We start from the raw sequence: 22,518 nt of genomic DNA on the forward strand, positions 1-22,518 counted from the left end.
GCCAGCAAAAGTCCCATGGAGCATACACACGGTCACATTTTCAGACAAAAAACACTCATCGGTCTTTTCCGGGCCGAAATTCTGATCGTGGAATTCGGCTCGGTTCACATTGGTGCGATGCGAGAACCCTGCAGATCCACTGCAGGTTCCCGCATCACAGGCAGTTCACACTGACATATGCAAACTGCTGGGAGTGTCAATAGAAAGTTAATGACACCCCCAGATTGGTTCGCATATCGCAGTGTGAACTGTCAATTTGGACATGAATCGGATCGCATGGATGTGAACACCCATGCGATCCGATTCTGGTGTGGACCAAAAAAGGGTCTTGCACGACTTTGGTCCGAATGCGATGCAAATTCAGCCATACAACTTGTATGGCTGAATTTGCATCACACAGACATCACATGTGATTTGCACAGCAGTGCGGTTCGAATCACATGCGATTTTGTATAGCGCACAGATGTGAACCGAGCCTAACAGCTACAGTTACTGGCATTAAAATTTTCCTCCACTATTAGCCCTGCCACCCATCATGCAGTCAGGAAGTCACCAGACAGCAAGGTGCTAGGCACTGGAATGTGTTCTGTGGCTTTCCCTGTCACTGACCACCAATGCAGGGAGATTGGGGGGGGTGGTAAAAGTACTGACACCAGTGCTAGGGATTATTATTGTGTCCACTGAAACCAGTGTTGGTGGTTAATATTGCATCCACTGACACCAGTACTGGGGATATAATTGCGTCCACCAACCGCATTAGTCATAGCTATGATCAAGGCTCTCTGCGTTCCAGTGCCTGGCACTGAAAGAAAGACTGGACTAAAGCAGAGGCCCACAGTACAAGTCCCAGCCTCAAAAATTGAAAGTGACAAAGTAACCTGTGATCAGGTAATGGCCACCTATTGGGGGTTACCTTTCCTTGCCACTGACCACTAATGCAGTGGGCACCAGTGTTAGGAGTTATTGCATCCACTGATTCCAGTGCTGGGGGTTATTATTAGGTCCGCTGACACCAATGTTGGAGGTTATTATTGTGTCCACTTACACCAGGGCTGGGGATTATTATTGTGTCCACTTACACCAGGGCTGGGGATTATTATTGTGTCCACTTACAACAGTGCTGGGGGTTATTGCAGCCATTGCCACCAATGCTGAGGTTTAATGTTGTATCCACTGTTACCAGTAATGGAGGGTTATTACTACATCCAATGACACCAATAAGGAAAGTTATTTTTTAAAATGCCAACAGTAGTGATTCATATGCCCTGTACACACGATAGGATTTTCCGACGACAAAACCGTGGATTTTTTTTCCGAAGGATGTTGGCTCAAACTTGTCTTGCATACACACGGTCACACAAATGTTGTTGGAAATTCCGAACGCCAAGAACGCGGTGACGTACAACACGTACGACGAGCTGAGAAAAATAAAGTTCAATAGCCAGTGCGGCTCTTCTGCTTAATTCCGAGCATGCGTGGACTTTTGTGCGTCAGAATTGGGTACATACGCTCAGAATTTTCGACAACAAGTTTTGTTGTCGGAAAATTTGAGAACCAGCTCTCAAATATTTGTTGGCGGAAATTCCGACAACAAATGTTCTATGGAGCATACACACGGTCGGACTTTCCGACAACAAGCTCACATCGAACATTTGTTTTCGGAAAATCCTATCGTGTGTACAGGGCATAAGCAGAGTACAGTAAGCCATAACAATCAATAACATTTTACATCTGACTGTTGCCTATTGGTTTTTGTATTTTTCAAGGGAAAAACAGAGTATATTCTAAGCTACATTAGCAGTATTTTGGGACCATAGGTAATTAAAGCCCAGATGTTGAGAGCTAATTTAACAGCATCAGTGTGCTTCAGTTAACTTGGCTATAAGGTTGAGGTTGGGTTCACACTGGAGAACGCAGCAGCTCACAGCAGGAGTCCGGTGCGTTTCCATTCACCATTTCTGGTCCGATTTCAGGCAGAATTTTTGGCTGTATTCAGACCTGAAATGGACCAAAAGACGCCCAGGACTCCTGTGCAATTCACATCGCTCCATAGAGAGCCGGTCACAATCTCCCGCTATGCGAATTGGATTGGGAACCCGCATCCATTTGGCAATAGTGTGAGCCCAGCCTCAATGTGTCTACCTAAAAAAAGTTACATAATTTTTATAGGACATATATGGTTTTTATTTGGTACATAGTTTTAATAAATTCCCTGCATATGTTGACAAAGTAAAACAATGGCACACTGCTATCCTCTGTCTGCAATGGAATCTGAAAGCTAAAGGTTCATTTTTTGTAAATGAGCTCTCAGTCTGCATGTGGTTAAATGTCATAGCTAACATAGTGATTGCATGATCAGGAATTACTTTGATCAGTTTCCACTGGTAATCAGGATCATGGCTATCAATGACAGTCAGGTCTGACAGCTAGCAGCTGCACATAGTGTTAGGCCAGCTATACATGGTTCGCATCTCGGCCGGTTCAGCAGAAACCAGGTGAGATGTGAACCATTAATTGGCAGGCTGAAAGTACCAAAGTTGATTGATCGATCAACTTGGGCACAACCAGTCTGCCAGATTCTTTTGCGATTATAATCACTGTCCTCTCCTTGCGGGGACGGCTTCCCCTGCCCCCCTGGGAGCAGACACTTGCTCAGCAGGAGGGATTCCCCTGTCAACACTGTCTGTGTTGATAGGGGACTTGTGCAAATTTATTTCCTGCAAAAAATAAATTTGCACCGTGCATGGCCTGCCTAAATTGCTAGGTGTCAAAGCAGAATGTATAGTAATGTTCTCTACATTAATCTGCAGATTGCAGACTGTACGGAGTTAAAGAGCAGTAAAGCAGAACAACTATGTTGCAATTGCACAACAGTAAGGATTGTGTGCGTATGAAATGAGCAAATACGGCTGCCTCCAATGAGCAATCTATACATTAAGCCCTGCTTCACATTGCAGCGATTTGGCATGCGATTTGACATGTCAAATCGCATGCCAAATCGGTGGCTATTGCTGGCAATGGCACCGTCCGAATCATTGCGACGCCAACTTTGCGGTGCTGCACCGATTCCCAAAAGTAGTTTCTGTACTACTTTTGGCGACTTCAGGGTGCGATTTCAATAGACATCAGTGCAGAAACCCACACAGATGTCTCTGAAATCGCCCCCGAAGTCGGGACTGACATGCGGGAATAAAATCGTTCAGTTGACACAATTTCATTCCTGCTGTCAGTGTGAACCTAGGATGAAACACATTTTGTAAACAATAACATACAATTAAATGTATTCAGCAAGCTTTTCTCATTAACACATATATTAAAAATAATTGAAAACAGTATATATTTGCTTCAAATGCAGCAAGAAAACTTGTTTTTATCAAATCTAAACATTACCCTGGCATCTTGTTCTACTAATTCCTCGCTCACAATATCATCCTCTTCCCGTGTTCCCTGCAGTCAAATAAAAACAGGACTGTGAATCGAAAATTCCTTATATATTTTACTGTGGATAGAAGTCTAAATGAAGTACAGAAGAATCAAAAACATTCACATATACCAAATAGTCAAAAAGTAAGCCTAAAAATTCTGGATATAAACTAGCATTAAATCTATCTAGACCATGCTAGAGTTTACACTGACCTGTGCTTGAGCAATAACCTGCAGGGTACCATTTACATTATGCATTGCTTTAGTACACGTGCAGTTGGAGAAGAAAAAGTAATTACCTGCAAGGCAATGTCATAATTAATGTGCCCATTATGAGAGACTTACCTTAAAACGAAGCCCTCCAGCGCCGTGCTGTTACCACTGAGAGGGCTTCCCCTGGTCTTCCTTCTGGATTTGCGGCCTCCAGCTACATGAGTGGCCAGGGGATGCGATGATGTCACTCCCACGCATGCATGCGGGAGCTCTGTTAATGGCACAGGCTCTGTGACGTCACTGGCTGCATGCACTCTGAATATCTCCTAAACAGTGCAAGTTTTGAAGATATTCACAGTACCTACAGGTAAGCCTTATTATAGGCTTACCTGTAGGTATAAGTGGTGTAACCGCGTTTACTACGACTTTAAAGTAGAACTATAGAACTATAGGCAAAACATTCTTTTCATTTTGGATAGAGTAAGGAAGGGTTATAACCCCTGTAAGGTTTATTTTTGCCATCTTTGTCCTATTGAAGAGATTTACCTTCACTTCCTGTCCCATAGCCAAACATAAAGTGAGAGGAAATCCCTGAAAATAGAAGTGGAGGTCCACCCTGAAAAAAAAAATTGCGCAAAAAAATACCTAAAAAAATGGCTGTTGCTAGGCAGTCTTCCTAATCTGCCTCTTCCTACGCCGCAGTGATGTTGTCTCTTCTCCTCCCCGCGTTGTCTTCTGGGGAATGGGGCGCGGTGTATTATGGGAACTGTGTGTGTCCCACAACACATCGCCTCCCATTCACAAAGCGCTGCGCGACCCGCGCATGCGCAGTAGGAAACGGGCAGTGAAGCCGTAAGGCTCCACTGCCTGTTTCCCTTAGATAGGATGGCAGTGCCAGGACCCGAGAGCCGAGGGATGGGTCGGCCTTGGGCGGCCGACATCGCGGGCACCCAGGACAGGTAAGTACTTATTTAAAGTCAGCAGCTACAGTGTTTGTAGCTGCTGACTTTTAAATTTTTTTTTTCCCCGGCCGGAAACCCGCTTTAAGGTAATCTCTTGCTAAGGTAATCCCCCCTCAAGTCACCAGAACTAGTGTCCCCATTGGAAGGTTTCCCCTCTATTCATGTTCTTGGGACAACCCAAAATATGGAATTTTCTTTTACATTCACTTTCAATGATAATGGTAAACAGGACAAATAGAGAGGGTGAATCTCCCTAAGAGGGACACAGACAGCAATAAAAATTGACAGCTGTTCTGTGAAGAAGGAGGCGTGGCTTGCCTCCAAAACGCACCCTGATTGCCCATCCAGCATCTTGTGTTGACAGGTCGCTCTTTGAGCGTGACAGCTCCCTCTCCGTGGCATCCACCGACAGGATTGCTCTGGCTGTCCCTGGACTTTCCCCGAGTGATTACATCTGGCATAACACCGCCTGTTACCCAAGACTGTTTAGTGAGTGTGTCTTATTTGTAATATTATGCTTCTATATTAAATTGTGCTATACCAGCGGTGGCTTGGCTCCTCTCTTTCCCTCCCCTTTTTCTGTTGCAGCACTCGGCCTCCCAGCCCATTTTGAGAAGGCATCCTCGCCCCAGCCCTGGATGTCAGCCAGTGTCTGATAGATTGCAGGCGACTATTCCTTTGGTCCCTGTCTGCCTTTTTGAGCACAGCCTCCAGAGTGCATTTCCTCTTCTCGGCTGGTAGTGTAGCTTAACATATGGCAAAAAGGAGGTGACATTTTTTTTTTTTTAAACAGCACAACACATGGCATGTGCATTGTTAGGCATTTTAGTGCAGCTATGTTGTTTGCAACTGTAATGGTGCCATTGGGGTGCCATTCAAAATTCAAAGCACATGTGCATTGTGGGGCATTTCAGAGCTGCAATTGTAATGATGCCTTGGGATGCCATTCAAAATGAATAGCACGCAGATGCAGAACACCAGGGTTCACAAGTTTCTTGCATTGTGGTAAAACACACATCACGTAAATGGTCACTAACCTTGGCTTTGACAGATCAAATACAGACACTAGAAAATCTTATGTGTTACCTGCAACAGGACAATTAACATCTTCTTGAAGTGTCCGCTGGTATCTTTGATGACGTCTGACTCCAGGTCTCGGTTATAAGCTGTAAGAATGCAGAAAATGCTGATCAGTAAATATCTGAATGGTAAGCCAAGTTAAGACTTTTGTAAATGTTATGGTAAGCTCCACTTCTCTCTCACCATCTTTATAGGCCTCTTTAAGTGCATGAATCTGCTGGTTATTCCGAGAGGCCAGGATTTCAATGAGACATTTCTCATCAGTTCCAATACCCTGAAATACATTTTCACATAAAGGTAATTATCAGAAAGTTATTGTTTTTTTGCAAAGCTCATTAACCAGTACTGTTAACAGTTTAATTTTAGAGGACCATACATAAGGTAAATAAACTGGGCTTTAAAGGATTGGTCCACCTAAAAGTAATATTTTAGTTTTTGAACATGCTGGAAAGCAAAATCGCCTGGCATGTTCGTTATTCCCACAGGGACTCACTGTTTGAGTTACTGAGTGTGCATTCTTGCTGTGGCTCTGATTTAGAGTTTCACTCTCTATGTTGGATTTTGTATTATTTATTTAATCCTACCTGGTGATTCTGCCAGTTTCTATATTTTCTATTCTAGAATAACAAAGAAAATTTTCCTAAGCAAGAGAAGTGTTGTAATCCCAAGATTTTTGCTCACTGTGGATTCTAAGCTAACACCACGATGCACAGTGAATAAGCATGAACAGCTCGGAGTGTTAGGACCTGGATGTCCCACTGGTGGCACTGTGGTTCCCAGAGCTGGAAGGCTGAGGGTCATCAGCGGGTGTCTTTTAGCAACCAGCAGGTCCAGTACTTAGTCTCCTCCTGATGCTGGCTGCTGGGAAGGTATATAACTCCTCCCTTGCTGCAGCTTTTTACCTAATATCTGTTTGCTGATTATCCTGATCCCTGCCTTATCCTGTACCCTGTTACCCCATTTCCTTGTTCCCAGTCCCAGTCATGCCCATAGTTGCCAACAGTCCCGATTTTCCCGGGACAATCCCAATTTTGGGACCCTCGTCCCGATTGGAGAGTGTCCCAAATCGGGATTTTCCATAAGGAAAATCGGGAATGTTGTTTTTTGTTTTTTTTATGGAGCAGCGGGGTCCAGCCACGCCCACTTTCTGCGTAAGCCACGGCCACTTCCCGCGTAAGCCACGCCCACTTTCCGTGTAAGCCACGCCCATTTTTCGCCGCGGTGCAACTATTATTTTTTACTAGACCACACCTACAAACGAATGCCCCGCCTCCTAATTATTGATCGGCTCCGCCTACAGCCAAAAAAGTGTCCCACATATTTTTTTTTCAATGTTGGCAACTATGCATGCCCGGTATGTCAGCTTCCCTTCATCTGTATATAGTGTATTATAGTAAGGTTGTTGGTTTGGTTTTGCTTCACTGTCACGTTTATTTTTAACGTTTGCTTTGCTTTTGTTCTGTTGATGTTGGATAAGTGTTGTGTGCATTATTAAACTTTCTTTTATTCTTACTCGGTCTGATTCCAGTTTCCTAAGTGCAGCTACACTGACCTGGTCATCCCTGCTGCCACTGGATACCTGCACTTGGTATTCCTTACATGGAGTCAATTGAGAGCGTGCGAGACATTATTAAATCTCCATGATATTGAAAGGAAATCTGCCCCCGCAAGTACAGTGCGAGGGCACAAACAAAAGTCACTGAGAGAAGCAAAGTAGACAAGTAGGTTGCATTAACTTCTGAGGCCAAAAAGGTAAGCACTGTGGAATATATATAAAAAAAAAACAACGTATCTACCAGGAAACTGGTCTAATAGCCTAAGGGATATTTATGGGACAGTTTAATTGTAATTTCATTTGGACAATAAGGGCATCTAAACAATACTCAATGTGTTTGGAATGAGCAGTGAATGTTAGTTGTGGTCATGTGCACACTACAGATCCCATAGTCCATAGTTCACCTCAAGACAGGGTGGCTATGTTCCTACCATAGAAAACAGATGTAGCCACCCTTCTAACATGAAGCCAGATTGGAGCAGCAAGAAAAAAAATTGCATTTGGAGATTTGGAGGAGACTGAAAGCAATGGAAGGTACTTTTTTGTAATTAGAATACATACTTGAATATCTTTTTTTATACCATAGTTTAATGCTACTTTCATTAAACTTTAAGTCTTTATTAGCTGGATAAAAACCTCATTCAGGTTCAGGGATAGCTACAAAAGATCTATATTATTTGACTGTTAAAAAAGATAAAATAGAAAAGCAGGTCTTGCTGTACTCTGCACTACTTCTTTTCTGTCACCAGATGTCCCCAGTCTTATAGGTAAACTGATTGCCATTGGGAAGACAATATGATATACTATGATATGATATATGGTAATACAAAGTGCCTCAAATCCAAACAACAAATGCACAAATAAAGCAAATGCACAAATGAACAAACTTGTGGATCAGAGTAGTGCTGTTTATAATCTACACACACATGGTATTGCATGTTCTTATTTTCTGCAGGTTGAAAGTGCAGAATTTAGGTAATTGTGATCTATTTTTCTAGTTGGACTCACTATACTACTGCACCTAAAAGCAACAAGCACCATTCAGTGAAGCAAAAAGGACCGTCCACTGCCTTGAAGAAAAGACAAATGGCCTATGATGTAATCGAACCAGCTAAAATACACTTGGCAGGGCTGGTGCAAGGATTTTTGACACCCTAGGCGAAACCTAATTTTACCGCCCCCATTGGCTTCACCCCTGACTCCACCCCCTTTGCTCTGCCCATGTGACAGGAGGTGGCGCTATACAGGAAGCATCGGCTCTGCTTCCTCTAACGCTGGCTCCAGTGCTGCACTGCGCCTCTAATTACACTACAGGTTGGATGGAGCAGCTGCCTGAGACTGAGTTAGTTACATGCTGCAGCCTGCAGAGCATGCAGACGCAGAGGGAAACAAGTGGCCAGGCGCCCCTAGGCAGCAGTGCGCCCTAGGCGGTTGCCTAGTTTGCCTAGTGGTAGCACCAGTCCTGACCCTTGGAAAAAAGGTATGTATGCATATAATAATGGTAAAAAGTTTTTTAATCCATATAAATCAAACATAAGGGTAGGCTATTGCTGCATGTTTTTGTTTGTCTTCCTTTGGTAATCTGAACATCCGTCTTTGCAACCTATTGACCATGTAACTGGGCAACGATGCAGGTAAAGTATTATCTTTTATGCAGAATGAGTCTTTAAGTAATTTGGAGCACTCTGCCTAGAATATTCTCCTTCATAATAAAATACTTACATCAATGGCATCTTTAATCTCCTTGGCATCAAAATAGGCTGGGGGTCTCATCAATCCTACAATAAGTCTCTCAAATTTACCAGTGAGCTCATATTTCAAGTCATCAATGAGGTCCTATTGAGAAAAATACATATCAGATATACATGCCAAAAGTTAAATGTTTAATTAATTTTATTCATCTTTACATTAACACATTCAGCAATGCTTTACAGAGGACTCTGGCCCAAAGAACCCTGTATTTTAATTAAATGAGAGTGCTGAGCCATGAGCCGACCTGATAGGATATTGACAGGCAGCTGTTCTTAGCTAATGAGGCAGCACAGCCAATATCTCAATGGATGTAGAAGAGGTGAGTAGAAGACTGTAGGAGAAGCTGGGGCCAGACTACAAAAAAAAACGTAACTGCACCCAGAGAGCAGCCGGAACCTAGATATGTAACTGTCATATTTTTAGCCAGCACTCAAGAATTCCTGCAATGCATCCCTCTATGCCAGTGATTCTCAAACTGTGCGCCGCGGCACACTGAGATAAATTAAAATCGTAAATCAATGTTGCGAGTTAAAAAAGTAACTGACATAAAAAAGCAATCTCTGTCAGTCTATCATTCATTGGTTCCTTTCATAACGCTAGACTTGTGTGAGATCTTGGGAGAACTCAATCAATTATATTATAATAGAGACCGTTCCATTTGTTTGTTCCGTTTGACAACTTTGGAGCCTCGCTTCAATCTGATTTACTCTCGAAAAGCAGGCACGTCCTTCACATTAAATTTAAAATAAATATATATGTAACAATAAAAAAGTTCTCCACCACAAAAATTGTTAAAACTTTTCAGGTGTACCGTGAAAGGTACTCCTTAGGTGCTCCTAATTGCATACAGTATTTGAAGGAATCACCTAACAAATACATCGGCAAGCATTGTTGTAGAAGAGAGGGCCCTACATTAATTTTGTACATTTGCAGTATGTTTTTCCTCCGCAGTTACCTTGCCATAGAGAGATTTGTAGTCCTGAATGATTTGGATACGTTGCTGGTTACTCCTGTAGGTTATGAGATCCAATATTGCTTGTTTATCATTGCCTGCAAGAAGACAGATCAAGACACAGGAATAAAGACTCTTTCAAATCAACTAAAAACTCCACCACCTTTCCTGGCAATCATGTAAACACATGAGGTCAGCATAAGTACTGTATATATATCAGATTTATTTGTAGTCAATAACTAATTATGCCACCATATAATCAATTTCAGCCCTGGTGGCTTTAATCTTTGTTTCCCATATTTCTAGCTTCTATATATCATTTAGTGTATGAGAGTACAAAGTAAGTATATTCACATGAGCCCCTGTACATTCTAGGAGCAAATTGGTCAGAAGCCACTTACCCTACCAGTATGCTTCTCAGTTATGGAAGGGATTAGGAACATTTACAGGAAAGATGTGTAGCACTACCCCCATAGGGGTTGCAGGTGACAAGGTTCCCCACTGCTACACAGCCAGGCACATAACATTTTCAGCCTTCTTCCAGACACAGTGAACAGTTCTTGAGCTTTGTTTTTATGTTTTATTAGGGGGTAATAACTTGGATGGATAAGGGAATTATGGGATGCCTAACTTGATATTGACAAAACCAGGGACAACTTCCTCCCTATATACAATTCCAGTTGATTCCTCTGTACAGGCCAACAAACCGCTGTATGGTCTTGGCCACCGTGCTGCAGCTCAGTTTCAGGGTCTTGGCAATCTTCTTATAGCCTAGGCCATCTTTATGTAGAGCAAAAATTCATTTTTTCAGATCCTCATGCCGCGTACACATGACCGTTTTTTCCATCAGAATTAAACTCTGGCGGTTTTTTCGACGGAGTTCCGCTGAAACGGACTTGCCTACACACGATCACACCAAAGTTCTATTGTTTAGAACGCAATGACGTACGACGGGACTAGAAAAAGGAAGTTCAATAGCCAGTAGCCAATAGCTGCCCTTGCATCGTTTTTGGTCAGTCGGACTAGCATACAGACAAGCGGTTTTCCCGATAGGAACTCATTCCGTCGGAAAGATTTGAAACATGTTCTATTTCTAGGTCCGTCAGAATTTTCGAAAGTAAAAGTCTGATAAAGCCCACACACGATCGGAATGTCAGATGGAATGATTCTGTCTGACCTTTTCTGAAAGTTCGGTCTTGTGTACGCGGCATTAGAGTTCTTTGCCATGAGGTGCCATGTTGAACTTCCAGTGACCAGTATGAGAGAGTGAGAGCGATAACACCAAATTTAACACACCTGCTCCCCACCTTAGGGGTGTACTCACTTTTGTTTCCAGAGGTTTAGACACTAATGGCTGTGTGTTGAGTTATTTTGAGGTGACAGCAAATTTACACTGTTATACAAGCTGTGCACTCACTACTTTACATTGTAGCAAAGTGTCATTTCTTCAGTGTTGTCACATGAAAAGATATAATAAAATATTTACAAAAATGTGAGGAGTGTACTCACTTTTGTGAGATATTGTATATGCATTCATAGTGTTTGCCATCACTTTGACTTTGTTTAATGTTCAAGATGAATACAAATATGGATCTGGGCTTTTACAACTTCATGGTTCTTAGAAAGTCCTACCATGTTTTACAGACTACTATAAGGGATTGCTATGGTGTACTGAAAGTTAACCTAACACAAAACAGATTTATTTTCTTACACAGACCTAAGCTACTCATGTTAGCTTTAAATGCATGTAGAGGTCCGCTCAGAGACCACACAACACAAAGCTGCCTTTATTTTACCCTCACCCAGTATTTAACTGTTTATTATTACAGCCGCTGCAGTTCTTGTCCATACAGTCAATACGTCACTAAGTCAATTCATTTATAAAATAGAATTGTCCACAGCAAGCAATCAGATTCCAGATACATCTTTCTTTCAGTATTTTGAAGCAGACAATTTGCGTGAAAATCTACCATTTGTCTAAGTATCCAAACAAAAGCGATTTTCCTTACTCTGCTTTTAAAGCTAGACTCCAGATATAAATTAAAGTGTTAGTTCACCTTTATATTTCTGTAAAGATGAAGTAACACCGGGCACCTTCCCCAGAGTTGCCTAGCTATCAGCACCCGCACAGCCACTCATAAACTGTATGTTTATTTCATTTGTGTACTTAGCTGTTTGCCTGACATTTGGTTTTATGGCAAGCAGAGTGGAGATCTGAGGCTGTGGCTGGGCACAGAAAGATCTCTTTCTAATGCACAGAAAATCTATCTAAGTCAAATCTGAACCTGATTTGTTGAGCAAGGCTGCTTTTAAATGTACAGTATATTCTGATCTATATTGTAGACTTATATTCTGATCTGGCGGCACCAGAACTCCTCTGGTTTTTTACCTTACCCACTTATGGATAGATGCAACATTATGCCCCGTACACACGATTGGAAATGTCGCCAGCAAAACCCTGATGAGAGCTTTTGTTCGGAAATTCCAACCGTGTGTATGCTCCATCGGACTTTTGCTGGCGGAATTCCAGCCAGATTGAGAGCATGTTCTCTATTTTTCGGTCGGAAAAAGTTCCTATCTGAAAATGCGATCGTCTGTACAAATTCCGACGCGCAAAATTCCTACGCATGCTCAGAAACAATTTGACGCATGCTCGGAAGCATTGAACTTCATTTTCTCGGCTCGTCGTAGTGTTGTACGTCACCGTGTTCTTGGCGGTCGAAAGTTCAGAGAACTTTTGTGTGACCGTGTGTATGCAAGCCAAGCTTGAGCGGAATTCCGTCGGAAAAACCATCCAAGATTTTTCCGACGGACATTCCGCTCGTGTGTATAAGTCTTTAAAATGTTCAATGAATAGCCACTTAAAGTAAATTACATCACTTGGCACTAATAGTAAGGAAATGATCATTGTTCTCATTATAGTACCATTATGTTTAGTTACTATTATTTTTTGAAATGACATTAATATTTGTCACTCACCAAACCCCTTCATGGCTTTATAGAGGGTTTCAGCATCTTGGCTGGCATCAAAGTCAGGGTAATCTTTTATAGATCCTCTATAACGGCCAACCTGCAACCAAAAGAAACACAAGTGGGATCAGCAAACAAAAGATGAATTCTAATCTCATGACTTTATTCAATTATAGAGCACTGACATTTTATACTCTACATCTTACTAAAGCCTCATACACACTACTAGTTTTTTGACGCTGGGTTAAACGGAAAAAAAAAACCTGACAGCTCAGGTCGGAGCTGCTGTACTAAGAATCCGATGTTAGTACATCGATCTCTCCTGCTGTGCTATTGTGTTCTCATGTCAGCGCTCTCAGCTGAACAACCGGCTCCTGACAGACCCGCTGCCATACACACCGGACAAATGTCGGCCGGTTTAATAGAAACCGATGCCCACCGACATTTGGCCCGTGTGTACTAGGCTTAGGAGTACGGAACAATCCACATCAGTCGGGAGCTGACAATGAATCACCCCCTCTAGCACAGTCATACACAGATGCATATACAGTAATGAGGTCATATTGGACACAAGTCAATTACCTTAGCAGTATGTTTTTAGATTATAGGAGGGAAAAAATCCCCAATATATTTATTATGGTTAACAGAGATCATAGTATTACCCCTGCATTCATCTTTCTATCCAGATGGACAAATTCATCTTTACTCAGAAATTATTAGCTCCCTCTTCACCTCCTCCCATGCTCACCTGGACGACTTCTCCAGAGCCCCTCTCGTCCTCTGGAACCCCCTTCCCAATCTCTCCATCTATCCACTACTCTGTCTGTCTTTAGGCAATCCCTGAAAACTCATCTCTTCAGGGAAGCTTATCCCACCCCTACATACATACTGAACTTTAACTTTCTCCATCAGTTAATCCCCTTACAGCTATTATTTTTGTAGTTCTTCTTCTAAATTTCTTTCACATGGGCGTACTATAGCGTATGCCCGTGCAAGGGCCATGTTTGCCCAGAATGCGGGTGCGTGGCCCCAAACACACACTGTCTACATTTGGGGCCACATTCCCATACAGCTGTCAGATTGGGAGCAGCAGTTGTGTCCATGCAGCCATTGCATCCCAATTGAAGTAATTGGGACTGCCTGCACATTGATGTATGGAACACTTTTTGCTTACCTGTGCCGATCTGTTCCAGCGATGGGCAGAAGCCCAGCAGCTTTAGCTGCTGTCTCTCTCACCATTGGACAGATTAATAGCAGCAGGAGCCATTGGCTCCCACTGCTCTCAATCAAATCCAGAGACACAGGAGCAGGGGGTGGGGCTGAGTCCTGCTGTCTGTGTCAATGAACGCAGCAGTGGGACTCGGGAACGAGCACGCACGGGTGCTTCCAGGAAAAGCTCCTCTCCATGGGGGCATGAGCCAGGAGCGCTGGCGGGGCACCCCAGAAGAGGAGGATTGAGGCTGCTCTGTGCAAAACCCTTGCACAGAGCAGGTAAGTATAACATGTTTGTTATTTTTAACTGCTTGCCGACCAGTGCATGACGATATACGTCGGCACAATGGCACGGCTGCGCAAATGGGCGTACCTGTACATCCCCTTTAAGACGCAGCACTGTGGGTGCGCGCACGCGCACTGCATACTCCATGACTGTGCCCGTGGGTCCCGCGGATTCGATGTCCGCAGGTGTCCCGCGATCATGTCACGGAGCGGAAGAATGGGGAGATGCCTATGTAAACAAGTCATTTCCCTGTTCTGCCTAGTGACATGACAGGGAGCAATGATCACTGTGATGTCAGTGGTAGCCCATCCCCCCACAGTTAAAATCACTCCCTAGGACACACTTAACCACTTGATTGCCCCCTAGTGTTTAACCCCTTCCCTGCCAGTGTCATTTATACAGTAATCAGTGCATTTTTATAGCACTGATCGCTGTATAAATGACAATGGTCCCAAAATAGTGTCAAAAGTGTCCGATGTGTCCGCCATAATGTCACAGTCACTATAAAAATCAGAGATCGCAGCCATTACTAATAAAAAAAAATTAATAATAAAAATGCCATAAATCTATTCCCTATTTTGAAGACGCTATAACTTTTGCGCAAACCAATCAATATACACTTATTGCGATTTTTTTTTTTTTTTTACCAAAAATATGTAGAAGAATACATATCGGCCTAAGCTGAGAAAAAAATGTGTTTTTTTATATTTTTTGGGGGGATATTTATTATAGCAAAAAGTAAAAAATATTGCTTTTTTTTCAAAATTGTCGCTCTTTTTTTGTTTATAGCGCAAAAAATAAAAACCGCAGAGGTGATCAAATACCACCAAAAGAAAGCTCTATTTGTGGGAAAAAAAGGGACATCAATTTTGTTTTGTTGCAACGTCAGTTAAAGCGGCGCAGTGCCGTATTGCAAAAAGTGCTCTGGTTAGGAAGGGGGTAAATTCTTCCGGGGCTGAAGTGGTTAAAGGAAAAAAACAAAAACCTTGACAACCCCTTTAAACAGTAAGCTCTCTTACATTGTTTAGATTATAAGCTCTTTTGTTTGTACTGTCTTCCATTAGTTTGTAAAATCACTGTCCAAACTGTTGGGGCTATATAAATGTTGTATAATAATATTCATATTTCAGGTTAAAAATTCAGGGTCAGCTTCTACTTTGGAGACTGTGATTTTGGGCCTATAATGACACAATTTTGTAAATGACGATGTCTGTGCAGTGTTTACACGTCTAACTCAGATCAGCCCCTAACTGCAGCTTCTAACCTTTTAACTGGCTACCAAGTTACATTGTACAGTCTGAATGATTCCTGCTGAGAGGAGACTGATGAACTGCTTCCTCTGAGCTGCAGCAGACTGACATCATTGCAGCCTAGGCAAAGTCACTTGAGTGGAGCTCAAGGAATCCTTTTTAATGGTAAAAGGTGCAGTTTTTTTCTAAAAAAGAAATGATACAATTGCTATATATGGGCAGGGCCCCCTGATTACTACTGTATTAAATTGTGCTGTAATTGTACTGTCTGCCCTTATGTTGTAAAGCACTTCGCAAACTGTTGGCAGTAGATAAATCCTGTATATTAATAATAATATATTGTGACATGGCAGACATTTTTTCATGACAAGATCCGCGTTAACGCAAAATTATGTAGTATTGTTAGACCCTTGACTCTGTATTAGTATGTAGATTACACACACCACAGACAAATGCGTTTATATACACTGTATATATACACACTATATCAGGGATATGCAATTAGCACACCTCCAGCTGTTGCAGAACTACAAGTCCCATGAGGCATAGCAAAACTCTGACAGCCACAAGCATGACACCCAGAGGCTGAGGCATGATGGCACTTGTAGTTTTGCAACAGCTGGAGGTCCACTAATTGCATATCCCTGCACTATATCTTCTGCTCTTTAGTGAAAACCTGTATACAGTATATGTATATATCCAGCAGAGGGCGTTTATAAGGAATCTGCCACGTGTGAGCACATTTTACGATTCTTCTACATAGTAGAACAATGTGTCCGGTGCTGTGCTGGAAATCCTGAGTCTGATTTATAGAACATCAAAATATTAATGCTTTGTTCTCAGAAGTATACATGAATAAATCATAAATTAGTCCTAGGGAGATCAAGTTGACCCATTCAGACTGTGGTTCCTGTGACCCAGCCATGGCTTCACAAGAAACTGCAAGTGCCATCTGTATCACTAGCATGTCTGCAGTATCCGATTACCTTTACCCGTAACTCTACCGCCCGTGAGCCTGGTGTTACAACTGCAATCCCGGATCATCTTTACAAGACTGGAAACCCATTGTTGTCCACAATAGCTGCATGAGCCTCATCCAGGAATTCATATGTTACAGAAAAGAGTCCTCTGCTGTTACAGATATAGCGCACCCCCTAAGGATAAGGTGACCAGGTTTTTAAAGTGAAGTCCAGGGACATATTTTTTTTACTAGTAATGGTGGCAATCAGCAACTCATAGCGGGGCTGCAATATTGCGGCGGACAAATCGGACACTAAGTGACACTTTTGACACTTTGTGGGAACCAGTGACACTAATACAGTGATCAGTCCTAAAAATATGCACTGTCACTGTAGTAATGACACTGGCTGTGAAGGGGGTAACATCAGGGGCGATCAAAGGGCTAAATGTGTGTCTAACAAGTGTTTTCTCACTGTAGGGGATCAGGATCAATGTCTTCCATACTGACAAAAAGGCGATCTGCCTTGTTTACATAGGCAGACCACCGTTCTGCCTTTGTACATAACGATCAGCGGGTACCGGTGGACCCAGAAATCCAGGATCGCGTATATATGTGATCCTTCGCAGCGCGACCGCCCTGTAGCAGTAAATCTGCTATTGGGCGATCGGCAACTGGTTAAGATCATCAGAATCATGATAACTCACAGGCAGCAGGCACTCTATCATGGCTCTGGCTGGCTCTGTCACAGTGTCACATAACATGGCTGCTGGATGCTGATTTTGTATACTTATGACCAATATGCCAGAGAGACAGACGAAGTGCAATGTAGTCTATTCAAAGACACCCCAAAAGTACACCTGTGTTGTAGCCTTGAAGGCACTGGCAGCCCCACGATCGGATCCGTTTCCCCTCTGTTCCTGCTGCTGGACACCGTCAGCTGAGCTCAGCTGCCTCTTTCTGCCCGCCGCCGCCCACCCGCCTCACAGTCTTACTCTCCGGTCCCCGGCTACTACTGGGTGGGGAGCGGAGGAAGATCACTCCGCCAGGGAAGGCAAGGAGATAAACAGGCAGGCTGCTGGCCAGGACTTGAGCCAAGGCAGAAGAACATGCAAGCGGAGCGGAAGTTTCACCCGAAACTGAAAAAATATTCCCTCCGCTCCGGCCAGCACATGATCATAAGAAAGGGGCACATATAATGGAAAAAATACACCCCCCTAAGCTAGTAGGAGCGGCGGAGCGGGGGTGTGTAATTCTGATTTTTTTTTTTTTAATTCTGCACTGACTGTCTTTGAAATTGCCCCAGCCCCTGTTCGAATCCCATCCAGGGACAAAACCGGGGACAGACTTGGTCCAGAGACAGTGTCCTCAAACCAGGGACTATCCCCGGAAACCGGTAATGTCTGGTCACCCTACCTAAGGAGCCGCAAGTAACTGGGACCCCCCACTGTGCACAGCCAGGCACACCAAATCTCAACAGGCACTCCAGAGTCAGAGAACAGTCCGTGACTTAATTGTTTTTGTTTTATTGAGGATTACTGGTAATAACTTGGATAGGGATGGGAGATTATGGGATGCCCACTTCAGGTACAACTCTTCCTATATACAGTGCCTTAAAAAAGTAATCCTACCCCTTGAAATTTTCCACATTTTTTCATATTACAACCATAAACGTAAATGTATTTTATTGGGATTTTATGTGATAGACCAACACAAAGTGGCACATAATTGTGAAGTGGAAGGAAAATGATAAATGGTTTTCAGAATTTTTTACAAATAAATATCTAAAAAGTGAGGTGTGCATTTGTATTCAGCCCCCTTTACTCTGATACCTCTAACTAAAATCTAGTGGAACCAATTGTCTTCAGAAGTTACCTAATTAGTAAATAGAGTCCACCTGTGTGTAATTTAATCTCAGTATAAATACAGCTGTTCTGTGAATCCCTCAGATGTTTGTTAGAGAACCTTAGTGAACAAACAGCATCATGAAGGCCAAGGAATACACCAGATAGGTCAGGGATGAAGCTGTGGAGACATTTAAAGCAGGGTTAGGTTATAAGAAAAATATCCCAAGCTTCGAACATTTAATGGAGCACTGTTCAAGCCATCATCTGAAAATGGAAAGTGTATGGCACAACTGCAAACCTACCAAGACATGACTGTCCACCTAAACTGACAGGCCGGGCAAGGAGAGCATTAATCAGAGAAGCAGCCAAGAAGCCCATGGTAACTCTGGAGGAGCTGCAGAGATCCACGGCTCAGGTGGGAGAATCTGTCCACAGGACAACTATTAGTCGTGCACTCCACAAATTTGGCCTTTATGGAAGAGTGGCAAGAAGAAAGCCATTGTTGAAAGAAAGCCATTAGAAGTCCCATTTGCATGTTATGAGAAGCCATGTGAGGGACACAGGAAACATGTGGAAGAAGGTGCTCTGGTCAGATGAGACCAAAATGGAACTTTTTGGCCTAAAAGCGAAACGCTATGTGTGGCGGAAAACTAACACCGCACATCACCCTGAACACACCATCCCCACTGTGACACATGGTGGTTACAGCATTATTTTGTGGGGATGCTTTTCTTCAGCAGGGACAGGGAAGCTGGTCAGAGTTGATGGGAAGATGGATGGAGCCAAATACAGGGCAATCTTAGAAGAAAACCTGTTAGAGTCTGCAAAAGACTTGAGACTGGGTCGGAGGTTTACCTTCCTGACAGGACAACGACCGAAAACCTACAGCCAGAGCTACAATGGAATGGTTTAGATCAAAGCATATTCATGTGTTAGAATGGCCCAGTCAAAGTCCAGACCTAAATCCAATTGAGAATCTGTGGCAAGACTTGAAAATTGCTGTTTACAGACGCTCTCCATCCAATCTGACAGAGCTTGAGCTATTTTGGAAAAAAGAAAGGGCAAAAATGTCACTCTGACATAGCTGGTAGAGACATATCGAAAAAGACTCGCAGCTGTAATTGCATTGAAAGGTGGTTCTACAAAGTATTGACTCAGGAGGGCTGTATATAAATGCACGCCACACTTTTCACATATTTATTTGTAAAAAATGTTGAAAACCATTTATGATTTTCCCTCCACTTCACAATTATGTGCCACGTTGTGTTGGTTTATCAAATAAAATCCCAATAAAATACATTTACATTTGTGGTTGTGACATGACAAAATGTGGAAAATTTCAAGGGGTATGAATACTTTTTCAAGGAACTGTACAGTCTCTATATACAGCTCCTCTTCTTCCTCCAGCACTCATTTACTTACAGAACCCAGCTGGAACACTGTGAATTATCCAACAGTCATTGAGATGAAGCAATAGCCCTTTACAGGCAGGGACCCGAGGCCCCTTAGACGTGGAGCAGAATTTCAGTGTCCAGCTTGCATCACTCCTGTGGCTACTGATTGTTTAGTTGCCTGTCCAGAGTTCTGCTTTTAGAAATCAAACAGTTTGGAAGTTATAATAAAACACTGTGTGTCTATGTATATTTTTCTGCAGACTGCAGTTTTATAGAGTATTTCAGATGTGAAGGGAAAACCAGTGGTTTGGCCTTTATGAAAATGAAATGATCTAATATGACTGATTTTACTTTTATGCATTCTTTTCAGATTACCATATATGAATATACATTCCCATATCCTGCACTGCAATTGTGAAACCAAAAAAGTTTCCTGCGTAAATGACTGGGTTACCTAGCAACCCAAACACAACAGGATGTAGTAGTGAGGGGCACGTGTCAGTAATTTTTTACTGCTTTACCGCAGAGAAACCACACATCACTTAGACACAGATTTACATTGTTCTCTTCTTCACATGGCTACCCCCCGGAAACAAAAATCATTACAGTTGGTAAGAGCCATAGATGTGAAATTGACCTATTTAATTATAAATAGTCCAACCAGTAAGTAAGTGTTCATTTTTTAAAAACTTAAATATATCAAGTTTGCACTTACATATGTACATTTGGGCAGCCATATTTGATTTAATCACATGCGGGCTCTGTCACCCAATATCTGTGCTTTACTGCCATCTTTCTTAGTGCAGGTCTGTGGGTCAGGTCTGACCTTACTAAAAACTATAGAGTCTCTATGGGGTAAGATAAAGGACAACTTCAGTGATTGAAGTCTTCCCTTTAAGGCCCGGTTTACACTGGTGTGAGGCTGAATTCGTAGCGATTTATGTGCATTTTCCACACCACATCAAAATTGCACCCCCTTCATGCGAACCGCTGTGGGTGTGTCTGTTAAGTTAATGACACCGCAAAATCGGTTCACAAAAAACAGTGCGATTTGCAGAATCGGATTGCATGGGTGTGAACACTCATGCGATCTGATTCTGGTGCAGCAAAAAAAGGGGTCCTGCACGATTTTGGTGCGGATGTGGTGCGATTTGAGGCTCACAAAATGAATAGCTCAAGTTGCACTGCTGCAGAATCACATGTGATTTGAACAGGAATTCAGTGCGATTCCTGTCCAAATCGCTCCCGCACCGCACCAGTGTGAACCAGGCCTAAGTAAACCTACTTCTCACTAATTAGGTGTGCTGTCACTTTAAGGTGTTATTCTTACTAATGCTGGGTGTCCAGTGCGCCCCTGTGCCTTTAAGGAGGGGTGGGCTCCCTCCAGGCTCACCAGCCTTCTATCTATCTATTAGAATTTATAGAGTTAGGACTACAGATAGTACGGGGGTACCCTGGAGTGGCTCTGCAGCTTACACATGTTTTTGCAAATGTGTGCTAACTAAACACCTGTTTTTAACAAAGAGGTGAGAATTTGGTTGGTTGCTGTGACAGACCTAGCCGGGACAGAGGCTGTTGGAGAGGACTGAATGCAAGCCTGTTGCCTTTTGATTATGGGCCCTAGCATTTGGGGGAATGGTGCTCTCTGTGAGCTGTATGCCTGGGGACCCTGGGGTTGGTGTTACTTTGGATTCAGCTCCATGTCCCCCCAAAACTCACAGACTCTGGGAACCCTTTATATGCCATATTAGAATGATAAGACTGAATTATACTGTTGGGACACATCCTGTGAGGAGATGCTGGTGTCATCAACTCCAACTACCTGTGTTTATGTTAATTGAATGAGCTGATCACATTGTCCTCTATACAATGTAGGAGACGGGACAACTCCTATTGGAGCTGCTGCTATTGTGAGAAGGTGTCCTGTGATAATTAACTCAGTCTGGGCAAAAGGTCATGTCTCAATCACCTAGGCTGTATAAAGGATTAGTTAATTAGCTCATGTTAATTAGGTTAATTAGGTTACGTTTGTATTGTTAGAGTAATATATTCTCCTGTATATAAGACTGTATTCTGGTTCTGAATAAAGTGGGTTCATGTTAGCAACAAGCAAGTGTCGCCTTGTTTTGTGCTCAGAGAGGTTGGAATATCTGATATCTGTATACAGACTGGGAGGAAGTGGTATATGACGGAAGCACTCAAGTGGAGTGTGGGACGTTCCGTGACAGTTGCAGGCTGGCTGGTGAGTGGAGCTGGGATTTTTGGGGGGTTTTGTTTGCTATTCCTACTAACATAGTTACAACAATGTATTAATAATAAAATGACTGCAAAAATATGAAGATTATTAAAGCGGACCTTCAGTCATTTTTTCAACTTTCCATCTATTAAATCTTCTGCCCTTGCTGTTTTAACTTTGGATAGTAAAACATTTTTTTTCTGCCAGTAAATACCTTATACAGCCCACTTCCTGTTTCTTGTCTGGTCATTAGCCTAGGCTTATGATATTATGCACAGCTCACTCTCTCACACTGGTGAGAGTTTGCCAGGAAGGGAGGGGGATGAGTCCTAAGAGGGCCAATGAAAGCTGCAGGGCTGCAGAGCTGGAGGTGTGCCTCTGTGTGTCTGTGTAAATCCAAGAAGTGAACAGGCAGCAGCTTCAGCTGC

General features: G+C 42.8%; 1 protein-coding gene across 2 annotated transcripts in view; it reads right to left on the reverse strand.

Annotated features, from left to right (window-relative positions):
- Positions 1 to 22,518, reverse strand: part of ANXA6 (annexin A6) — a 139,319-nt gene that overhangs the window by 65,050 nt on the left and 51,751 nt on the right. For both annotated transcript variants that reach the window (XM_073621111.1, XM_073621110.1), the window contains exons 3-8: positions 12,917 to 13,007; positions 9,941 to 10,035; positions 8,956 to 9,069; positions 5,862 to 5,952; positions 5,685 to 5,764; positions 3,391 to 3,447 (exon numbers count right to left, since the gene is read on the reverse strand). In XM_073621111.1, coding sequence (XP_073477212.1) covers positions 3,391 to 3,447; positions 5,685 to 5,764; positions 5,862 to 5,952; positions 8,956 to 9,069; positions 9,941 to 10,035; positions 12,917 to 13,007 — 528 coding nt within the window. The remainder of the gene's footprint in view (positions 1 to 3,390; positions 3,448 to 5,684; positions 5,765 to 5,861; positions 5,953 to 8,955; positions 9,070 to 9,940; positions 10,036 to 12,916; positions 13,008 to 22,518) is intronic.

Source organism: Aquarana catesbeiana, linkage group LG03 (genome assembly GCF_042186555.1).
Source record: "Aquarana catesbeiana isolate 2022-GZ linkage group LG03, ASM4218655v1, whole genome shotgun sequence".
Classification (NCBI taxonomy): domain Eukaryota; kingdom Metazoa; phylum Chordata; class Amphibia; order Anura; family Ranidae; genus Aquarana; species Aquarana catesbeiana.